This window comes from Zootermopsis nevadensis, unplaced genomic scaffold (assembly GCF_977971745.1).
Source record: "Zootermopsis nevadensis isolate Lab colony 2312 unplaced genomic scaffold, Znev_1.0 Znev_ptg000030l, whole genome shotgun sequence".
In the NCBI taxonomy this organism is placed as follows: domain Eukaryota; kingdom Metazoa; phylum Arthropoda; class Insecta; order Blattodea; family Termopsidae; genus Zootermopsis; species Zootermopsis nevadensis.
Genome location: NW_028259162.1, coordinates 17,096,650 through 17,117,493, shown reverse-complemented (window position 1 = coordinate 17,117,493; position 20,844 = coordinate 17,096,650). Strand labels below are relative to the sequence as shown.

Genomic DNA, 20,844 nt, shown 5'->3' with positions numbered 1-20,844 from the left:
GCGTCTTCTCGCCGAAACGAAGAGAACCGCGGTGCTCTTCGAGACGTTGATAGCAATCCTCCAGGCCCTGAGCCAGAGCTCAAGTCTACTGAGGTAGGTCTCCAGATACCTGACGAGAAGCGTTGGGCTACGGGACGTGGCTACTAGAGCCGTGTCGTCCGCGTACTGTGCTAACTCGACGTGGCGGGACGGTGTGGGTATGTCGTTGACATACAGACTGAAGAGCACAGGGGAGACGAGTCCGCCCTGCACAACTCCGGCCCGAGGGACAAGAATCCGTAGCACAACTTTCTTTGGAAGGGAAGTAAAGCCGGCGGTCCCATGTCATAGATTTACGGCATGTAAAATAAACTTACGAGCATGAACAGGATGTTTCGTAAGCAAAATTCAGCGGCTATTTTACAGCAAGTCTCTACTGATTCTCTACTAGATGGCTCTAGCAGAAAAAATCAGGATTGAGTAGAAATTGTGCAAAGTCAGTGGGCTGGTCACTCACTATTCACAAATGTGCATTTAAAAGACTAAGAAACCTCCGAAAGCAGGCGGCCAAGACCCACATTGGGTTGTAGAGCCAACGAAGAAGAATAATTAACTGAAAGGTACTATACCTGCATAAGCCTAGAAGTACGCGACTCTGCACTCGATTCTATAGGAATGGTATTTTCGTAACAGTCTGTGTGCCGCGCTGTGCTCGCCTTTATTTTGCAATTCTACTGCTTTTTACCTGGAACCGATTTCAATTAGTCCTTCGCTTTCCTAGCTGAGAAAGGCTGGCAGCGAGTGAAAGGCCATCTTGCGCATTACAACGCGGATAAGTACGGGAGTAGTAAAACGGTCAGTCTCTTTCATGCCAAGACATTCTTAGTTCTGCCCAACAGAGGCTTCAATCACCAATTACTATTTTAAATAATGATAAAGACGACGAAAAGATGATGGGAACATTCACGCCGGGTTAAATGGACCAACTTCGTGACAACAGCTCCTTAGAGCAGTCAATAACAGGATACAATTAATTTACTTGTAGCTAATTTTAACTTCAGCACAATAAATTGCATCGAAGTATGTAGGCCTATTACTCATTGATTAGGGTGTACAGAACATTGCTTTGAATAATGTTTTTGAAACAACAAAAATTAACAGGGAGACTGAAAAAATACACAGTTGATATTGGACTATTACTACCAATTACTGGTATGAATGAACCAAAAATAAAATAAATAAAATAGTCAGGATACTCAAGAAAAATTGATAAAACAAGAAATGACTACAAAATACTGAATGGAAATCCTGATTCAATGAGAATACCTGGAAGATCGGAGGGCAATGTTAAAGCAGAATATGAAGGCGTCAGGCAAGTGGAATAAACTAGCATCGCCCTGATGACGGAGGCAGCAAAGATCTCTGAAACGTCGGTAAATTTCAAGCAGACTACACGGCGCTACATCCCAGAAGACAGAAATCTTCATACTCACCGCTGTGAAAACCTCAAATTCTACTTAGCTCCATAGTGTCCGTGAGACAGTCCCGTCATGAAAAGGGTTCCATCGAAACAGTTCCGGTCCCACTGACAGATCAGAAAGAAAAAACCTCGACTCGTTTCTTCCGCAAAACCTGGGATTCCCACTCTGACCTGGCAACGGCTACCTACAGCCAATATTCTCTCCGCTCTGTTGCCGCTGCACGAAGGTACCGTTCGCATTCTCGTGACAGGAAGTGCAGCTTAGCACGGTCGGACGGCGGCTGACCAGGTTAGAAGCAACTGAAGCCTGGTTAGTTCAATATGCAAACAACTGTTTCTGTACTTCACACCTGTAGTGATGTTTAATTTGTTTATAAATGTAATACGTAAGCATGATTTGAGGTTCTCACAGCGGTGAGCACAAAGATGGCTGTCTTCTGGGTTTCAAGACTACACGGCGTTACAACCCAGACGACAGCCAGCCTTGTAATGCACAAGAATCCATAACAAAAAATGGACCAGAGTCAAACTGTATTCACTGAAAGACAGAATAACACACAGGTAACTAACTCCAAGGAGCAAAGCTCCTTTACAGAAGTTGACAAAAAGCTACGCTCAGCTAGCCTAAAACTTCTCACTTTTTCATGCAACTCGAATATTCCCTTCCGTCCTAACAAACCGTCAGCCTGGGCAAGAGAAATCATAATTTCGTAACAATGTTTTTTTTCTCTTCACTGTGAGGAGTTGTTGGCCCCACGACCAACCATAAACTGGAAGACCATCCCTTGTCAGCTATCCGAGATTGTTTATTCAATATATTCGCAGCAACCCTCAATATTTGGAGGGCTTGTCACCATGGTGACTTACATACACGGGCTACAGACAGACACAAATTCATACATATATATATACTGTAACGTGGGTCGGCGTTGCGACCTGGATTGTCAACCCTGATATATTCACGTCAAATTAAATCAGTTACAGAGGTCTGCACATACAGTCAACTCTATACCACAACAACACATTTCGTGTCTCTGTTCTCTGCACACACACACACACACACACACACACACACACACACACACACACACACTGTCCTCCGAGTCTATCTGGTCCCTCGAGTTCGGCGCTCTTCACACTCTTCGCTTACACATCGGCCCGTAGCACCCCACTGGACACACGCTGGCTCCTCGGCCGCCACAGTCCACGTACCCGGTGCCTGCTCACGCAGCCGACCTGTCCTTACTCAGCGTCGGCCCGTAGCACGCCACTGGACACACGCTGGCTCCTCGGCCGCCACGGTCCACGTACCCGGTGCCTGCTCACGCAGCCGACCTGTCCATACTCAGCGTCGCACCAGACCTCTCGTTGGCTCCACTCTCTCGGCTCTCACGGCACTCTTCTCTTACGCCCGATTCACAGCTCTGTTCTTTCCACACTCATTGCTTATCGCTTGCCACCAATGTCCGCAACAGCATATCGCTTGTAACTCACTTCTACATCCTGACTCTCCAACACTCTCCCTTTCCCGGGTTCACGCTAGAGCCCATGTGGTATATCTGGTGAACAAGTGGCACTGGAACAGGTTTTTCCCCAGTCCCTTTTTGGTTTTTCCTTGTCAGTATCATTCGACTGCTGCTTCGTGTTCGCTCATGTTATCATCTGAGGTAAGGACAAAGGGCCAGTTAGCGGCCCAGTTCCACAATGATCCCACCCATCACAACAAAACGAATACCGTATAAAGTTACTCCTTTACCAAAGAGGACGACACAAAAGCGCAGATTATAGCCAGTCAGTGTACTGACCACTTAGATCCGTTCATTTACAATCGCCATTCTGCATGCTTTCACTTTTAACGTTCAAATTCTGTCGTTTCTCAACATTTTCTCGCGAAGGCACACGAAAAAAATCCCAACGCACTGTAAAATTCCGGATTATATTTAGAGAGAAATTTAAAGGTCCTATTTATATATATATATAAATGGTATAACATTACCGCTTTTGGTAAGAAAATATCGGTACGTCGACAAAGGAACCATTGTTTACGTCATCAGCACAACTTCTTTTCTTAACGTAATTAATAAAATATAGTAATTAATTTGTGATTTGAGGTTCTCACGGCTTTGATTACTAAGATGGCTGTCTTCTCGGTTGTAGCACCGTGCACTCTGGTAGAAGTTTACAGACGGTGATCACCTTAATGATGGAAGTAGCAAGGACCTCTCAAACGTCGGTAAACTTCTACAGGACCACAGAGCGCTACAACCCAGAAGACAACCACCTCAGTATTTAATTTGTTCAAAACAATCCCTGATATGCTACTAGCAAAATTATTTAAATGTATCTGCAATGGATTATTGAAACGATGTATGTTTATTTAATTTACGTTGGAAGAACCCATAAAATTCGTAAGCCTAATACCGCCATGAGAAGCTAACAGTCGCTCAGCTAATCACACTAGTCCCAAACTATTTAAGGAACCCAAGCTTTAGTGCTGTGTTCACAATAGTCCTCCACCTGTGTCTATCCTGAGTCAGATGAATCCACTCCGCACACTCCCGCCCTGTTCTCTTCCACCCGCGTTTATATTATTTTCCCATCTATGCCTAGGTTTTTCAAGCTGTTTCTTTCAATCACTAAATAGTCGTTTATTCGCTTTTATTGTATATTCTATAAATTGTTAATTTAAGATAGGCGAAGTCATTCAGGGGCGGGTAAAACGGTAGTAGGAGACCCTCTCGGGGCCCATGCTTGAGTACAGAGCAATAGACACACTCCAATGATTACAAAAGGTGCAAGACGAAGTCCAATGAACCGGCTCACGGTAATTTTTAATGACATGCTTAGTTGTTGGCAGCGTTGAACATCTGGGCCTGAATATTTTAAAAGTCAGTCAGGTTAGCGTACTAAAACTTCAGTAGGGCTACCCTTGCGGCCTCACGCTGCGCGGACAGCAGACTTCATACTACACGGATCAGAACAAAAGTCACGGTCAAACGGTTGGCACTCTTGCTTCGAATTCGGAATGTCAAGGTTCGATTCTTGGATCGGAACTAGTCTATCTTGACTAACCACTCTTTTGAAGCGTTATTAATTCCTTCCACACAAATACTGGCATAGCGCACGACCTCTTCCGACCATATCCTGTTCTATTCTTCAACATCCGTCATCCTTCCACTGACTCTACAGTTAATAAAATGTTGTCAGACTCAGGATTCCCCCCACCCCACAATCGTGGTTAAAGCGCGCCATCTTGAGATGACGTCCCTGACCGCTGGTGCCCGAGGCATCTGGCTGGGTTCGAACTGATGCGAGCGAGACTGAAACACGAAGTGGGACAAAGCACGTCACGTGACGTGGCAATATGTTCGACTGCAGAAGTTTTCTTGCTTAACGTCTCTGTGTCAACTTCGCAAACAGGAACCGAGTAACCAAGCAGCATTAGACAAGTTCCCAAAGTATCAGATAGTTAATCGCTGTAGACGGAAGACAAATACAGACTAGATCTTAGAGAAATTCATGATGAGAGTCGAAATTGGCTCAGGGTAGGGTCTGTTGTAATGGTGATCAACCGCCTGGATGAGCCGGGATAGCTCAGTCAGTATAGTGACTAGCTACGGGCTGGACGACTGGGTTCGATCCCCGACGGGGGCAGAGGATTTTTCCTCTAGCCTCTGCGTCCAGACCGGTTCTGGGGCCCACCCAGCCTCCTCTACAGTGGGTACCGGGGTCCTTTCCCGGGGGTAAAGCCGGCCGGGGCGTGATGCTGACCACTCACCCCCATCTAGTGCCGAGGTCAAGGAAGAGAGGAGCTATACCTCCACTCACCCCAAACGCCTACATGGCGTATATTGGGACAAACTTTACTTTTACTTACAGGCTTCGAAGGTTAAATGCCATCACCAAAAACCTGACACTAGACTACAATAAGCCGGTTTACATTCCCATAACGCATTTTTCTAGCAAGCATTTTAATATTATATTCCTATCTATATATACCTAGGCGTCACAAATATCTGTCAATGAAGGTTTTAACCAAATGTTTGTTTACATTCCTTAGCCCACATACGGGTCTTCATCACATGAGAATTAAGTAAAAAGGACCCTAATCTAAAATTTATGGAACACACCACGTTATGAAGCATTCTTAATTTGCCTTCAGAAATTTTATATTCAAATTCACTGTACATGGACTACTGACTCTCTCGTGTCCTCTGCAGCCTTTGCAAATATTGTGGTGATTTTAACATGGCGTCAGCAACGTTAACTCCACACGAAAAAAAAATGACGGGACACAAGATTAAAATCAGAGAGAATTATAAATCTTCTTCGGCAGACTTTCATTTCTGGTCAATACGCGTGACCTAGAGCGGTTTCAGTCTTTTACAGCAGCTAAAAACCGTTAGACCCAAAAATATAAATATACTGACCAAGAGTGGATTACGTCTTGAAGTTTTCAGATGTTTTCTCACCTGCTCGATGCGTAAATCAGAAACCGTATAAACCCTCTTCCCAGTCACTCTTTAAACTTCGTCTCAAGTGATTAAAGGATTTTATTGCCGCCGTATGCAGACGTCTTATCAATGTTTGTTAGCAAACAGCTTCCATTCTCCTGTAAAGTTACCAACACACCAGCGTAACTTCGTCTATCCAACATAACACATCTCAAAACCTAATCTCGCTGGACTCAATCCAATCCAAAATAACACGGCCAACAACAACAAGGGTTCTGCAGGCAAATTAATGAACTCGCTCTGCTACTACTACAAAGCGCTCCACTTTAAATCACGTGTTACCCAACACCCTGCTGCGTACTTTCTCCGCAGCGAGGCGTGACTGCTTCCAGCCTCTTTACTTCGTTGTGCAATTTAATCTGCCAGCTAGCAACAAAACTATATTTGGCAATTTCGTGCCACCATGGGTGTTAAACGACGTTCCGTTAAACACAAAACAATTTTTTTTGAGAATTATTTAAAATAAACGTTACATACAGGCTTTGCATGCTGTATAATGTTATTATCTTCAGAGAAGTGATTTTTTATATCAGACACTTAATTATTAACATTTCTACTCTCCAATTCAACGTCCATTAAGCCGTTATTTATGAAGCATCTTTGCCTTTTACAGAGTTCTACAAATGTTCCGCTTATTGGTTAAATATTTTTAAAAATGTAAGACTTACAGCAGGGCAAACGATAGCAACCAGAAATTTGTTGTAAACGCAGTAAATGAAAAGTCATCTCTGTTGCTTAAGTATACACCACGCCATGAGGACGTATGGAGAAGTGGAGGTATAGTTCCACGCATTCCTAGCCTCAGCACTAGGAGGTGAGTCGTAAGCTTACATCCAAGCCGCTTCACCCCCGAATACGAACCACGGTGCCTATTGGATAGGAGACTGGATGGCCCCAGGGCCGATCAGGAATAGAAAACTGCTCTGCCGGGAACCGAACCCCGGGTCGTACAGTTCGTGGGCTCGTAAATATACTGACTGATCTACCCTGGCTCTAGTAGCGAAGCAGACCAGATAAAATGCCATCGAATGCGGCATTTATGATTTATTTTTATTATTTATTTAGTGTTCTGTCTGACGACAGGTCCATATGAACAGGATCCTTCCATCCTTTTCTCGGACTGGGACCTGTTCATACACGTTCTTGGCCGATGATACAGAAGTGGTTTGCCATTGCCTTCTTCTGTGTGTGAATGGAGTAATTGTTGGGATGCCACGGAGAAACCGGGGAAGCCCCCGGAGGAAAACTCCGTGTTGCCTAGACCACGGCCTTGCCCAACACAAGTTATAAATTCGGGCACCGCCGGGAATCTAACCCGAGACCCCAGGATTACAAGGCCAGCGTTCTAACCTCTAGACCACCGTGGCTATTCATTTATGATACGTAATGTAAATTTGGAATTATGAAGTGAGGTGTGTGGATATTGTACTTCCTGTATGCAACAAACCAGAGGCTTCCACATCCGACTGTCACATCCGTTTCAGTTTTGACAGCTCACCATTTCTTTATATTGTCGATACGCACGAGTTATCACGATTTCATATTTTGCTACATTACATTAAACTCAGTCTGATACTCGTTTGCATTGATGTTTCCTTGCGCTCACATACGATACACAAATCTAAATAGACTCGGACACGGGGGGGAAACGTTTAAAATACGTAATACGCAGCATTGCTGATAATTTTCGTTGTTAAACTCAGATACCGGTGTGTTTTAAGCGATTTATTTTACCTACAAAACGTTCCAGACAAAATTATATATTACTATAATACTAATTTTTAATTACGATTATTTATATAATAATTCAATATATAATTTGTGCCGTCACAGTGGCCGCGCGCGGTGTGAGGCGTGGGCCTTGTGCCACTCGGACACTGGGAACGTGGGTTCGAATCCCGCTCAAGACATGGATATTTGTCCGTGTTTGTCTGTGTTGTGTTGTCCTGTGTACAGGTCGAGGCCTTTCGACGAGCTAATCACTCGACCAATGAGTCCTACCAAATGTCTAATACAGTAGTATTCAACCTGGGGTACGCGAAGACATCTTCGGGGGTACGTGAAATTTAGAAAATGTATATATTATTTTATGATAAACACTGAATAATCAGTAATGTAATTTATTTAATTTATTTTAGATGTCTACATATTGAATTATGATATAATGAACTATAACTTGAATTATACACCAATAACTTTGGGGGTACAAAGTTGAAGAGAAATTATATCTGGAGTATTTTTATTTAGTGTTCTGTCTGACGACAGGTCCATATGAACAGGATCCTTCCATCCTTTTCTCGGACTGGGACCTATTCATATACGTTCTTGGCAGATGATCCAGAAGTGGTTTGCCATTGCCTTCTTCTGTGTGTGAATGGAGAAATTGTTGGGATGCCACGGAGAAACCGGGGAAGCCCCCGGAGGAAAACTCCGTGTTGCCTAGACCACGGCCTTGCCCAACACAAGTTATAAATTCGGGCACCGCCGGGAATCGAACCCGAGACCCCAGGATTACAAGGTCTGGTCTAATAGATGAAGCAAACCTCTAAAGAGAGGCTAAAAGCAGACTGCCAAAGCGGGACAAATGCTAAAGAGGAAATTTAAATATATAATTTGTAAGTCTGAAAGTTGTTGAGTATTTAACGACACTAATTTTAAGACATTCTAACGGACAGTGCGACGTAGTAATTGGAAAGTGTAAGGAAGAGTGTAAAAGGAGGAGAAGACTGAAATGTAGGAGTGAGAGATAAATACGGGAGACGGGGATAAAGGTACGAAAGAAATAAAGAAAGTGAAGAAATGAGAGAAATGACAACAGGACGAGCTGATGAAATGAACAGGAAAGGAAATCAGGAGAATAGACAGAAAGAGAAAAATGTACTACGATAAAAACTGAAAGAAAGAAGACTCGGTAAAAGATACGAAATAAATCATTGCCAATGAAGAAGAACAAAGTTGCAACGCAGAAGTGAAGACAGTTTCTCTGTCTTGGTTTCAACCACGTAACTGCCTACACACGTTTGCCTACCAAATAGAGCAGACACACTTTCCCGCCGAAATGAATCACAATTCCTCCTACAGAACCGCGTTCAGAAGAAGATCGTGCCAGACGACTGAAACCAGAAAGAACAAAATGAAGAGACGTCACGACTAAAGAGAGAGAGAGAGAGAGAGAGAGGGACGCTCGTGGCGAGAATAAAGAAGCTGCGATTTGAAGACAATGAACTCGCCGCGGGTCGAACTCGCGAGTTGCTGTGAGCCAATCAGAAGAGAGGCCACCAGGATGCATTAGCACGCGGGATGTGATTCTACTGGTCGATTCTTACTGTCAACAATAGCATCTTCTTATGACCTCTTCTTGAACGTCATCAGGTAGCACAGTATGGGATCAACTGAGATTTTACTGCAAGCCATCGTGTAAGCAATTTAATGCAAAACCAAGCCGCCTTCATTTTGCTATCAAATACTGGTTACAGACATTCTTGATTAACTACCAAACAAATCTGATCAAATTTACATACGAAATCTGAAAAATTAACATCGAAATCAATAAAATCTTCTCGGGCAACCAGTTAACACGGCTGATTTCCCGAGAAGATTTTATTGATTGTACTCGCCGCGAAAGTCTCAAATCTAAACGTCTAAATATTTTTCATAAATAATTTTGTATATTTGTGTCTCACTTTACTTTTAACATTTCTACTATCATCTCTCTAAGAAAAATCATTCCATTACATATATAAATGGACGAATCGCCTATCTTGAAATGAAATACCATAAACTGCCCAAGATAATATTTTACAGCGTGTATGGGAACAGACAAGTGGGTAGAACGAGGCAGAATAGGTTAAACTTGCTTGTTCCAAGGAATATAAATTATGTGTGTAAATCCGTAAATTCACACAGTCCTAACCAAAGTCCCGAGACGCGACTGAATAAATAGTGTTCAGAATGGCAACAAAAATCACATGGCATTTCGGGGACGAGTATTTCTTTGACATCAGGATCACAGATTTTAAACAAGCTACTGCACATCCCATCACTGAGTCAGTGTTAGAACCATTCAATTTAATTTGCACTGCCAAAACGTGCCTGTAATCATATTATCCTCTCGTTACCCTAAAACACGTTTCTATCAAAATTTCAATAAAATTTTCTCGGGTGATCATCCGCGTCAACCATCAGGGGACAGATGGTCCCTGAAACGTCGCTGCGAAAGCTTCAAATCATTTAACAAAATTTCCTTAGTCGCGTACCGTATGCCCAACCCATCGCAACATCCTTGATGTAATTCCTCTAATAATATTAAATATACAAAAGTAACCTTGAAGCAGTCCTCAAGTAGGATCTTAAGTTATGACGAAGATGGCTGTTGGCTGTCTTCTGGGTTGCAGCGCCGTGTAGTCTGATAAACGTTTACCGACGTTTTAGAAGTCCTTGCTGCCTCAATCGCCCTTGATGATAGAGGCAGCAAGGGCCTCTGAAACGTTGGTAAGAACCCAGAAGAGAATCAGCTTCAAGCAATATGTAATTCTCAGTAAAAACAAGCTCTCCCGTGGCAATCACGATGTCCAGAATGGCTCCATGGCCATTTAAGCGTCACAACAAATGTGATTGCACTGGGGGAAAAACTTGCTGAAACGTCAAGATGGCATTAATCTCTATTCAATAGCAACGTCTAGAACGCTCATGGGTTAACCTCGATGACCCTTTTTGCATTAATGACGTGTCAGTTTTAGGTTAGGTGCATTGACAGTTTAACCTTTTACATTTCATCGCTTAGCCAAGTCGACTGCCCTAGTTCACATCAGAAAACATTTCCTACGCATTATACAGACTATTGCAATTACCATTTACACATATCACAACTTTTCTGTACGACTTCACCTGATGACTTGTTTCGCGTTAGTCAGCCATCTTTAGTGGCAGTGGCAGTGATTTCATAAGTGTAGATAGACAATTAAAAGAAACGATCAAGTGTTGTCTTGATCACTTAGTATTTATTCTAGAAACTATTCTAGAAAATGGTAGACCGACCATCATATGATCACATTCCGTGAAGTAAAAAGCTAAAACAAAGCTAAAAAAGTAAAGCTGTCCCACTATACGCCATGTAGGCGCTTGGGGGGGAGTGAAGGTATAGCTCCTCTCTTCCTTGACCTCGGCACTAGATGGGGGTGAGTGGTCAGCATCACGCCCCGGCCGGCTTTACCCCCGGGAAAGGACCCCGGTACCCATTGTAGAGGAGGCTGGGTGGGCCCCAGAGCCGGTCTGGACGCAGAGGCTAGAGGAAAAATCCTCTGCCCCCGTCGGGGATCGAACCCCGGTCGCCCAGTCCGTAGCCAGTCACTATACTGACTTCTTCGACTAGGGGGTCAGCAGTGGCCGCGCGGTCTGAGGCGTGGGCCTTGTGCCGTTTGGTGGCTAGGACCGTGGGTTCAAATCCCACTCAAGCCATGGATGTTTGTCCGCGTTTTTCTGTGTTGTGCTGTCCTGTGTACAGGCAGAGGCCTTGCGACGGGCCGATCCCTCGTCTAAGGAGTCCTACCGAATGTCTATAGATCAAGCCAATGAGAAGTTGGGACCCGCAGTGCTCAGGCACTTGAAGAATGGGTCGTTCCCAGTACCCAGTACTTCAACTCGACACTCATTACTGAAATGGACTGGCGGGAAACGCTACCAGCTAGGCCGAAGACCCCAAGAGTTGCCTCGCACATACAAAGTAGCCTGCAGTAAGTACATAATAATGCAGCAGTAGAAGATGGAATTAATTTGCACTGCGCGTGCTCAGCATCAACGCAATGTCTCGCGGGGGCTCTTAAGTCCAAACAGAAGGCGAAGAAAATTATCTTTATGCTCAATTATCACACGATGAAGGCATATAAGGGGCATGGAGGTAAAAATCATCGCCCTGATGACAGAGGCAGTATGACCTCTGAAACGTTGGTTAACATCGACCAGACTACTCAGCGCAACAACCCAGAAGACAGAAATCTTCATACTCATCGCCCTGATGGTGGGGGCAGTATGACCTCTGAAACGTTGGTAAACATCGACCAGACTACACAGCGCAACAACGCAGAAGACAGAAATCTTCATACTCATCGCCCTGATGACGGAGGCAGTATGACCTCTGAAACGTTGGTTAACATCGACCAGACTACACAGCGCAACAACCCAGAAGACGAAAATGTTCATACTCATCGCCCTGATGACGGAGGCAGTATGACCTCCGAAACGTTGGTTCACATAGACCAGACTACACAGCGCAACAACCAAGAATACAGAAATCTTCATACTCATCGCCCTGATGACGGAGGCAGTATGACCTCTGAAACGTTGGTTAACATCGACCAGACTACACAGCGCAACCCAGAAGACAGAAATCTTCACGAATATTATAATTAATGACAAAAGTAACAACTATGGAGATAATCGAAACCAAAACGGTTCTGACATATGCGGTTCGAACCTTCAGCAGGGCCACCAGGTCTTGACTTAGGCACCTCTAAGCAAATGTTGCTTGGTCTCTATCTAATCCTACCCACGCCACGTCACACATGCCATTGTCTCATGTTTCTGCTGCTAAATAACCTCAGCATCTTAAATTGCATCATTAGGCAGCTTAAGAACTAACCGTGTTCAACGCGGGGGCCTCACCACAGCTCCAGACATTTCATTGTACGGTCGATAAAATAGAAAGCCACTTATGTGTCCATATACTAGCACGTTTTTACCAGAGATCAAGGTTTTAACCTTTGGCGTGGTCTGGCTAGAGCATAATTCGCAGAAAGCCTTGAATAAAGTAATGTAACACTTAAGTTAAAAGGCCCTGTCGTGGTACAATTTGCTATGTGGGTTAACAGATACGCAGATATCAAGTAACGAAATATATTTATAAGATCGGAAAAGTGGACAACGTCTTAAAAGTGTAATACTATCCCAGCATTCACATGGAAGAAACCCATTTATAAATCATAATCAGGATATCCGGTCTTTGGATCGAGAACAAAACCCCGAAAATGTAGTGACGTCCACTCAATGGCGACACTCCGCAAATTCAATTTATTTAACAAGAAATCTTACACGGCCAAATTAATTTCAAACATGTCACTTCAAGATTCTAGGAGCAAATTGACACACACAGTTCAGAGGTGTAAAAGAATAAAAAAAATCCATGTATGTACAATCTCCATCTCTGAACAGATTCGTTTCCAACTGACAGCATCCATTGGACTTAGCTGAAAGCGTGAGGCTACAAGGACCGACGAGCTGCGTATCTTACGATGTAAATTAATGGCTTCTAAATATTCTTTTTTACATAACTTTTACAAAAAAATATGCATCATTTCAATGCTCGTGGTATTTTCCGGAATCATAACTACCAAGCCTGCTGAGTGGCCGTGGCCGATTGTAATACAAAAAGTTTCAACCGCTGGCAATCCAACAGACGATACCTTTAGACAATGAAAAATACGATGTTCTCACTAGCTACTTTTTGCGAAGGGCCATACAATATGACTTGGTGGCAAATGTGAGCACTTAAAAAAAGTGAACGCATGATTTATGGAAAGAATGCATTAAAATTAAACAAAATTAAAAGCTACATTCACGAAGCAAAATTTAAAGCATTGTTGGAAGTATGATTTGAGATTTTCACGGCGGTGAGTCTGAAGATGGCTGTCTTCTGGTAGAAGTTTACGGACGCATCGCCCTGATAATGGAGGCAGCAAGGACCTCTGAAACGTCTGTAAACTTCTACCAGACTACACGGCGCAACAACCCAGAAGAGAGTCATCTCTATTGTTGGAAGGTCTGAGTATTTATTCTCCAAAGCCACTTCAAAGTTGTTTAATGAAATTTGGTAATTAAAAGCCAAAGTTGCTCCATGCGTTTCATTTTCGTTCCACTGGCCCACTGAAGCTCTTATACTCCAAATCGGAAGAAATTCTAATCATATCTGTATTCTACGTCTGGGTTCCAACTTTTGAGGAATAGTAAAGTTCGAATTTATTTTCAAGTAAAGTCGGAGTTATAGAGATCTTAAAGTAGACATCCCAGAACCAAATATTATCAACATCCATGAAGCGGTTTTGGAGTTAAAACATGGACATGAACGAACATTTCACGCACTGCTTGTTATTTGCGGAAGCATTTCCGGGCCTTCTTTACTCAGAGCATTTCCGGTCTTCTGACTCAGACTGATGTTCTACAACCCCTACGTCATTAAGGCACAACATTCCGGGATATCCTGTACAGGTAAATTCCTAGACATTTATGTCGTTAAAAGTCAGGGTGTAGGACCGCTTATATCCTCACCTTGAGGGCGCAGAAGATGCAGGACTCCGCCATGCACGCATGTCCAGACAGCTCTCGGAAACTGCGTCGGAAGATATCGAGATGCCACAGCACCTGTTAGCAACAAAAAACATTGTTAATTAACTCCATTCCTCGGAAGAGTTGACGCTTCAGTGATTACAGAGGCACGTTCTGGCTTCTAGTATTCAACTGTCACTCTCAAATCTCTTGTTCAAAGGCGTACATCGACACACATTTCAGATGTTTTTGAACACTGTTCCGTTTTAGATTGTCGGTCGGAAGCGACTCAATAGGAGACGTTGGAAGTATTACAACTCGGACGTTTTATCAAACGGAAATGTTTTGTATCGTCAAATGTGAATTAAAGACAACAAATTGGCGTGAAAACAAGTAACCATAACCTACTTCGAAAGAAATCATAAATGGAGGGGACATTCGGACAATAATCGATATTCGAATCTCGATTTCGATGTGTAGGCCTACTGCTCGATATGGATTATTATTATTATTATTTAGTGTTCTGTCTGACGACAGGTCCATATGAACAGGATCCTTCCATCCTTTTCTCGGACTGGGACCTGTTCATACACGTTCTTGGCAGATGATCCAGAAGTGGTTTGCCATTGCCTTCTTCTGTGTGTGAATGGAGTAATTGTTGGGATGTCACGGAGAAACCGGGGAAGCCCCCGGAGGAAAACTCCGTGTTGCCTAGACCACGGCCTTGCCCAACACAAGTTATAAATTCGGGCACCGCCGGGAATCGAACCCGAGACCCCCAGGATTACAAGGCCAGCGTTCTAACCGCTAGACCACCGTGGCTCACACATTTGAACCTAAGAGTGATTAAGTGAAAGGAGACTGGGGAAAAATCCATAACGAAGAGCTTCATTATGGATGGAAAAATGAGAAGTTGGAGAGGTTTGAAAAGAGACCGCTATAAACCCGCAGACGTAGATCGGAAGTCAATATTATAATGGAACCGGGTGTGAGGATACGGAATGCAGTCAAGCTGAAAATGGGAAACGGTGATGGGTTCTTGTGGACAATGTAAAGAGCCTTCGTGTTCCATATGAGGATAGGGGATTCAAGCTAAAAAAATCATCACCACCATCGTCCGTCATCGTCTTCAACTCTTATCCAAACCTGAGGTGTAAATATACAACACACGAAAGAATGATATTTGCAGGACTGTATATTCAACCCGATGGATACAGAACAGTAATTATGAGAAGTGCCAAGGAAGAATACTTTGAGGATTACGAGGAAGACGATGATGAATAATCAGCAGCAGCGTCAGTGTGAACGCAGCTCAGTTATGTTCAAAATCCACATTTGAAGCAAAACATTCTCTCGCCTGCCAACCACAAATATTTATTTCAATAAAACTGGATAAGAGTGCCTCAAAAATCACAGCATCGTCCAGTAAAATCTAGTTCCTCGTTATCCAATGAAGAAAAGTTATGCTAAAAAGGAAAAAGAGAGAAAGACAAACCTGGTGCAAGAACAAAAGATGAAAAAAAACCTGAACAGAAGATTAAGAGAAGTAGAGGAGAAGAATATGAAACAGAACTGGGGACGCGATAAAAAATAAAGCTTTATAAAAGAAGAGGATGGTTACAAAGACGAGAAAATAAAACAATTATAGGAACAAAAGTTGTCAGTGGAACCACGGTTCCGGAGAATTTGACGTAAATACGTCCATACGGAAAGGAAGTTTACATATTGGCTTTATTCTAAATATTTCCTTTATACATGCTTTACAATTGAGTAAAGTTTGATTAAGACATTGCTTAATCAACTTGAATTAGTTACACTTAAGATGGGTCTGTGGTAGATGAATGTAATGTAATGTAATGTAAGGTAAGGTAAGGTAAGGTAAGGTAAGGTAAGGTAAGGTAAGGTAAGGTAATGTAATGCAATGTTTTATAGGTAACAACAATGCCGAGTAAACACGACGTTTCCTAGGTAACGAGGTTACACTTTTTCGTTTCCCTTTTTTGCCGAATGACCCTTCAATATAGACGTATTTACGTCAAAAACAAAAAGAGTGAGAACAATGCTGTAATGATAATAGAAGATTAAAAAGCGAAGGCGAAAGAAGAGGGCAAGAAAAATAACGAAGGACAAGATGAGAAATAGAAGTAGAGATGACACACAACATAGGGCAGTCTGCATGAAACTGAAATTATTCGGGTGATATTACTTCCTTACTTCAGTAACCTCAAACGCTCGTCTTTCGTTTACGGTAACTGATTTAATTCTTACGTTTCAGCGTACAGCTCGTACAAAATCCTTGCGATATGAACGGACGGACTGTATTCATTTGCGAAATGCAAAAAATGTAAAAGAGCTGCAGTTCGTCGTTGTTGCTCGGTGCCTTCAGTCTTGCAGCGAATGTGAAACACAACCGCAGGTTGGGTTATGTGCTGACACGGGTCTCTGATGGGACACAGCGGTTGTCTCGCCTGCGTGCCAGAAACGAGACGATATGGTGGGTCAGCAGCCCAAGATCGGGATTATGTTTCGGAAGAAGAGGATTTTTTCAGAGTTTTATTACACTCACAATCAACAGTGATGTTAATACGAAGATAGCCAGCCCTTTCATTACTATCGGTTTTAAAAACGATCGTAGGGCTTATAAAAAAAAAGATAGTTACAAATCAGAAACAGTTCAGGAGAGAAGTGGACGCAGATAAATGAGAAATGGACCTTGTTTACATCCTTGATATATTAACAAGGCTTTGTTTGCTGCAGAGTTTACAAGTGTAGAATCGAATAACATGCCTATGAGCGATGGATATGGAAGGAAGTGACCACGATACCTCAACATCTGCGTAGAAATCCATCTTTTATGGACAGCAAGAAAGGGAACTGGCCAAGATACAAACCGAGTGCCTTCCCAATAAGTTTAAGCAACAAGAATAAAAACCACTAACTCGCGACTGTCGACGAGAGGTGCTCGGGATGAGGGTCATTTCCGTTTCCAGACACGGAAGGCGTACGCCACGAAGGTTCCCGGCAAATAATGCCAGACCTTGAAACCAAGATGAGATGCAAAGAACAAAAGTAACAAGACTGACAAGAAGTCGGTATACGAACTGCAAAGAATCAATGGTGTCAGAATATCTGACTGAAGTAGGCGTACCAATTAGATACTACATCCGGTGCTTCGAGCACGCAACAGTAGACCTATGGGATTCCGAAATGGTCTTCACCATCAAGTAGCATTAAAGTTGGGTACCATACTAATATAGCCACGGTGGTCTAGCGGTTAGAACGCTGACCTTGTAATCCTGGGGTCCCGGGCTCGATTCCCGGCTGTGCCCGAATTTATAACTTGTGTTGGGCAAGGCCGTGGTCTAGGCAACACGGAGTTTTCCTCCGGGGGCTTCCCCGGTTTCTCCGTGGCATCCCAACAATTACTCCATTCACACACAGAAGAAGGCAATGGCAAACAACTTGTGGATCATCTGCCAAGAACGTATATGAACAGGTCCCAGTCCGAGTAAAGGATGGAAGGATCCTGTTCATATGGACCTGTCGTCAGACAGAACACTAAATAAATAAATAACATACTAATCTACGCCTGCCAATTTCTGTTTAAAAGCGCTGAAAACTGAAACAGCTAGGGGTGGTTTTCCTTCAGTGTTCTTTAACGGTCATAGTTATTCGTGATATTCCTCAGTCCCTCCACGTAAGTGTCGAGATCACGCCTTAAACCATACTAAGACCGTGTCCCTAACACATCTCCGTTCAAACGATCATGTCACTTTGTAAGATTTGAGGTTTTCACGACGGTAAGTCTGAGTAGTTGCGCCGCGTAGTCTGGTAGAAGTTTACCGACGCATCGCCCTGACGATGGAGGCAGCAAGGACATCTGAAACGTCGGTAAACTTCTACCAGACTACGCGGCGCAACAACCCAGAAGACAGACATCTCCGATCATGTCACTTCCCCAACTGACGCTTGTAGCAGCATCTTCAGTCCTGAGGATGGAGGCAGTATGTTTCTCAGAAACGTGGACACTAACAAAATTTCCACAACCCAGAAGACCAACATCGACTTCTTCACCGACGCGAGAACTCGTGTGTAACCTCTGCAAATACGATTTAACAACCTCGTTGAGAACCCCCAGACATTCTGCAATCTGCTTAACGCATTTGACATAGGAGGTTCTTATTATTTTAGACATTAAAGTCTTATCAAACTTTCGGCCCCTCTATTACACAGGTTTTCCAATTTATATTCAAAAACTTGGACAATTCGGGCGGAGGACCAGCTCCGGTGAATGGTTTTGAAGGACTTTGTGCATCTGTCAATAAAACGCCTACACAGCTTCATGAAGCCAAACAGGGCTAGCTCCCTGAATGCCCGTGACAGACATCAGGGCCATAAAGCTGTCTCACTATACGCCATGTAGGCGCTTGGGAAGGGGGGTTTATAGCTGGGGGTGATTGGTCAGCATCACGCCTCGACCGCCAGGGTCATACTGTACATTATCCATTGTGTGTTGTATTTAATACACGGTGTTATTCCACGGTACCAAAAGATTCGTTTACTTTCAAGAGGCACAGATAGAACCACGAAACTTAACTTTATTCTGATTACACTTCCGTTAAAAGGCCCACCACAAACACGACATCAAACCCAAAATTGCTTATCAAAACCATAACGAACAGCTTACAAAGCATTACGATGCAAATTAAATTATACTTTTTTGGGTTGTACAAAACTATTATTAAGTATGACTGCGGTTCTCTGAGTGGATAATACGAAGATGGCCGTGTTCTGATTTGTATCGCTGTGTAGTCGCCCTGATGACAGAGGCAGTATGACCTCTGAAACGTTGGTTAATATCGACCATACTACACAGCGCAACAATCCAGAAGACGGAAATCTTCAACATTATTATTTGCTTCAGAATGTGACAGATCACAAATATGTACATACAAATCAAGTGTGGATGTACCGAGGAAACTAGTAATGTGCTAAAATCACATATATGAACTTGTGGGAATATAAACTACTGTAAAAGAAGTGGGCTTTGTTGTACACCCTAACTAAACACCAATAATTGCTTTAAATTAATTGAAACAACCGAGATTAAAAAATACCAGTTTTTCTTTCAAAGAAGCACACAGACTAAAACAGGTACTAGACGATAGCTTAATCATTTTTATACGGAGATTTCTCATTACTGCCTACCATACTAGACACGGATTTAGATTAAAAAAGGGCGAGTGGAAAATCACGCAACTCATCTGTCAAAACAAAAATAAAACATAGGCCAATACATCCAGCCGCTGAAAACGAATCACACACTACAGCTGCTGTCATTGCAATGCACTGATACCAAAGAAACTGATCTGGAACCTGATTAAATACAGGTGATGTATCCCTTATTTCCATGTTCACTGCGATGTATCCTAGCAACATTGTCATAAACAAAACATACAATATGGCGACTTAGCGTCATTATGCAACTCCCCGACAAACACTACCACGTCTCAAAACAACAACAGAGCACTACCTTACCTTCGTAATCTGAAACAAAGCATGTTTCCGATGTCTGTATTTCTCCTTCATGGTGTCAAAAATATTTCACACTAACACAATCATTTTACTGGCGACAACACAACAAAACAGGTTCGAACCGCGTCACACCGAAGCCACACATATGTATGTGTTACACAGGTAAGATGAAGTCGGCAGGTGGAGGGGAAGCAGGTGGAAACGTTACACCTAGCGCCGCGTGACGGCTGGAGCTGGAAACTATTGTTACTATAACTTGGTACTACGGCCAATCACAACTGCTATTATGCAACAAAGGGGAGAGTGGAGGAGGTATTGCAATGAGGGGAAATGAGATGGTCACAAGAGGGGAACGAGGCGAAGGGGTGTTTCTACCTGCCCCGTGTATAACAATAGCAGGAACGTGATGGTAGTTATCTGTGGGTGATGCCCTCACTGGGACCATACAGAGAAGAGATTATTATTGGCAATGGGCTAATGTTTCGAACGACCAGCCTCACGAAATGTTTCGACCAGCACGCAAATTAGTTTCTTCTGGAAAATTTAGTTCACAAGCAAACATTTCGCGACGAAGGGGTAAACACAGGGGGATTCTCTCGCCATAAGTAGAGACTTCCAGCAAGAAAATCACTATCTGTGCGCAGATGGTGATCAAATGTTCGTTACATACCTCAGTCCTTCTGAAACTGCATCCAGTCACATACGGACCTGAGAACGGGAGCCCCCCGGCATCACCTCACAACTACGTGATGCTCCAATTTAATGCACAAATGGCTGGCGAATGTTTTCGTGCAGACATATCCCTTCAGCAAGCCCAAAAGGGAGAAATCTGACGAGAATGTAGGGACCTTGTCGGCCACAGATCACACGATAAACCACCAGACTGGTTACAGCACAACGCCCTACGAAACGATCAAAGAACGGGCAGAATAATCCATTACAGTCCGAAGGGTGACAGGATGCACATAGCAACGTAGATCATTTCATCACAATTTGTGGATAAAAAGTGGTTTTATTGCT

At 43.2% G+C, this 20,844-nt stretch overlaps 1 protein-coding gene across 2 annotated transcripts in view; it reads right to left on the bottom strand.

Annotated features, from left to right (window-relative positions):
- Positions 1–20,844, bottom strand: part of ec (ubiquitin specific peptidase echinus) — a 143,046-nt gene that overhangs the window by 24,226 nt on the left and 97,976 nt on the right. The window contains exons 1-2 of one of the 2 annotated variants that reach the window (XM_022079170.2): positions 19,828–19,988; positions 14,293–14,385 (exon numbers count right to left, since the gene is read on the bottom strand). In XM_022079170.2, the coding sequence (XP_021934862.1) occupies positions 14,293–14,385; positions 19,828–19,878 (144 nt within the window). In that variant the 5' untranslated portion in view covers positions 19,879–19,988. Of the gene's footprint in view, positions 1–14,292; positions 14,386–19,827; positions 19,989–20,844 lie in introns of those variants that run through there. The other variant, XM_022079169.2, reaches the window with a different exon arrangement.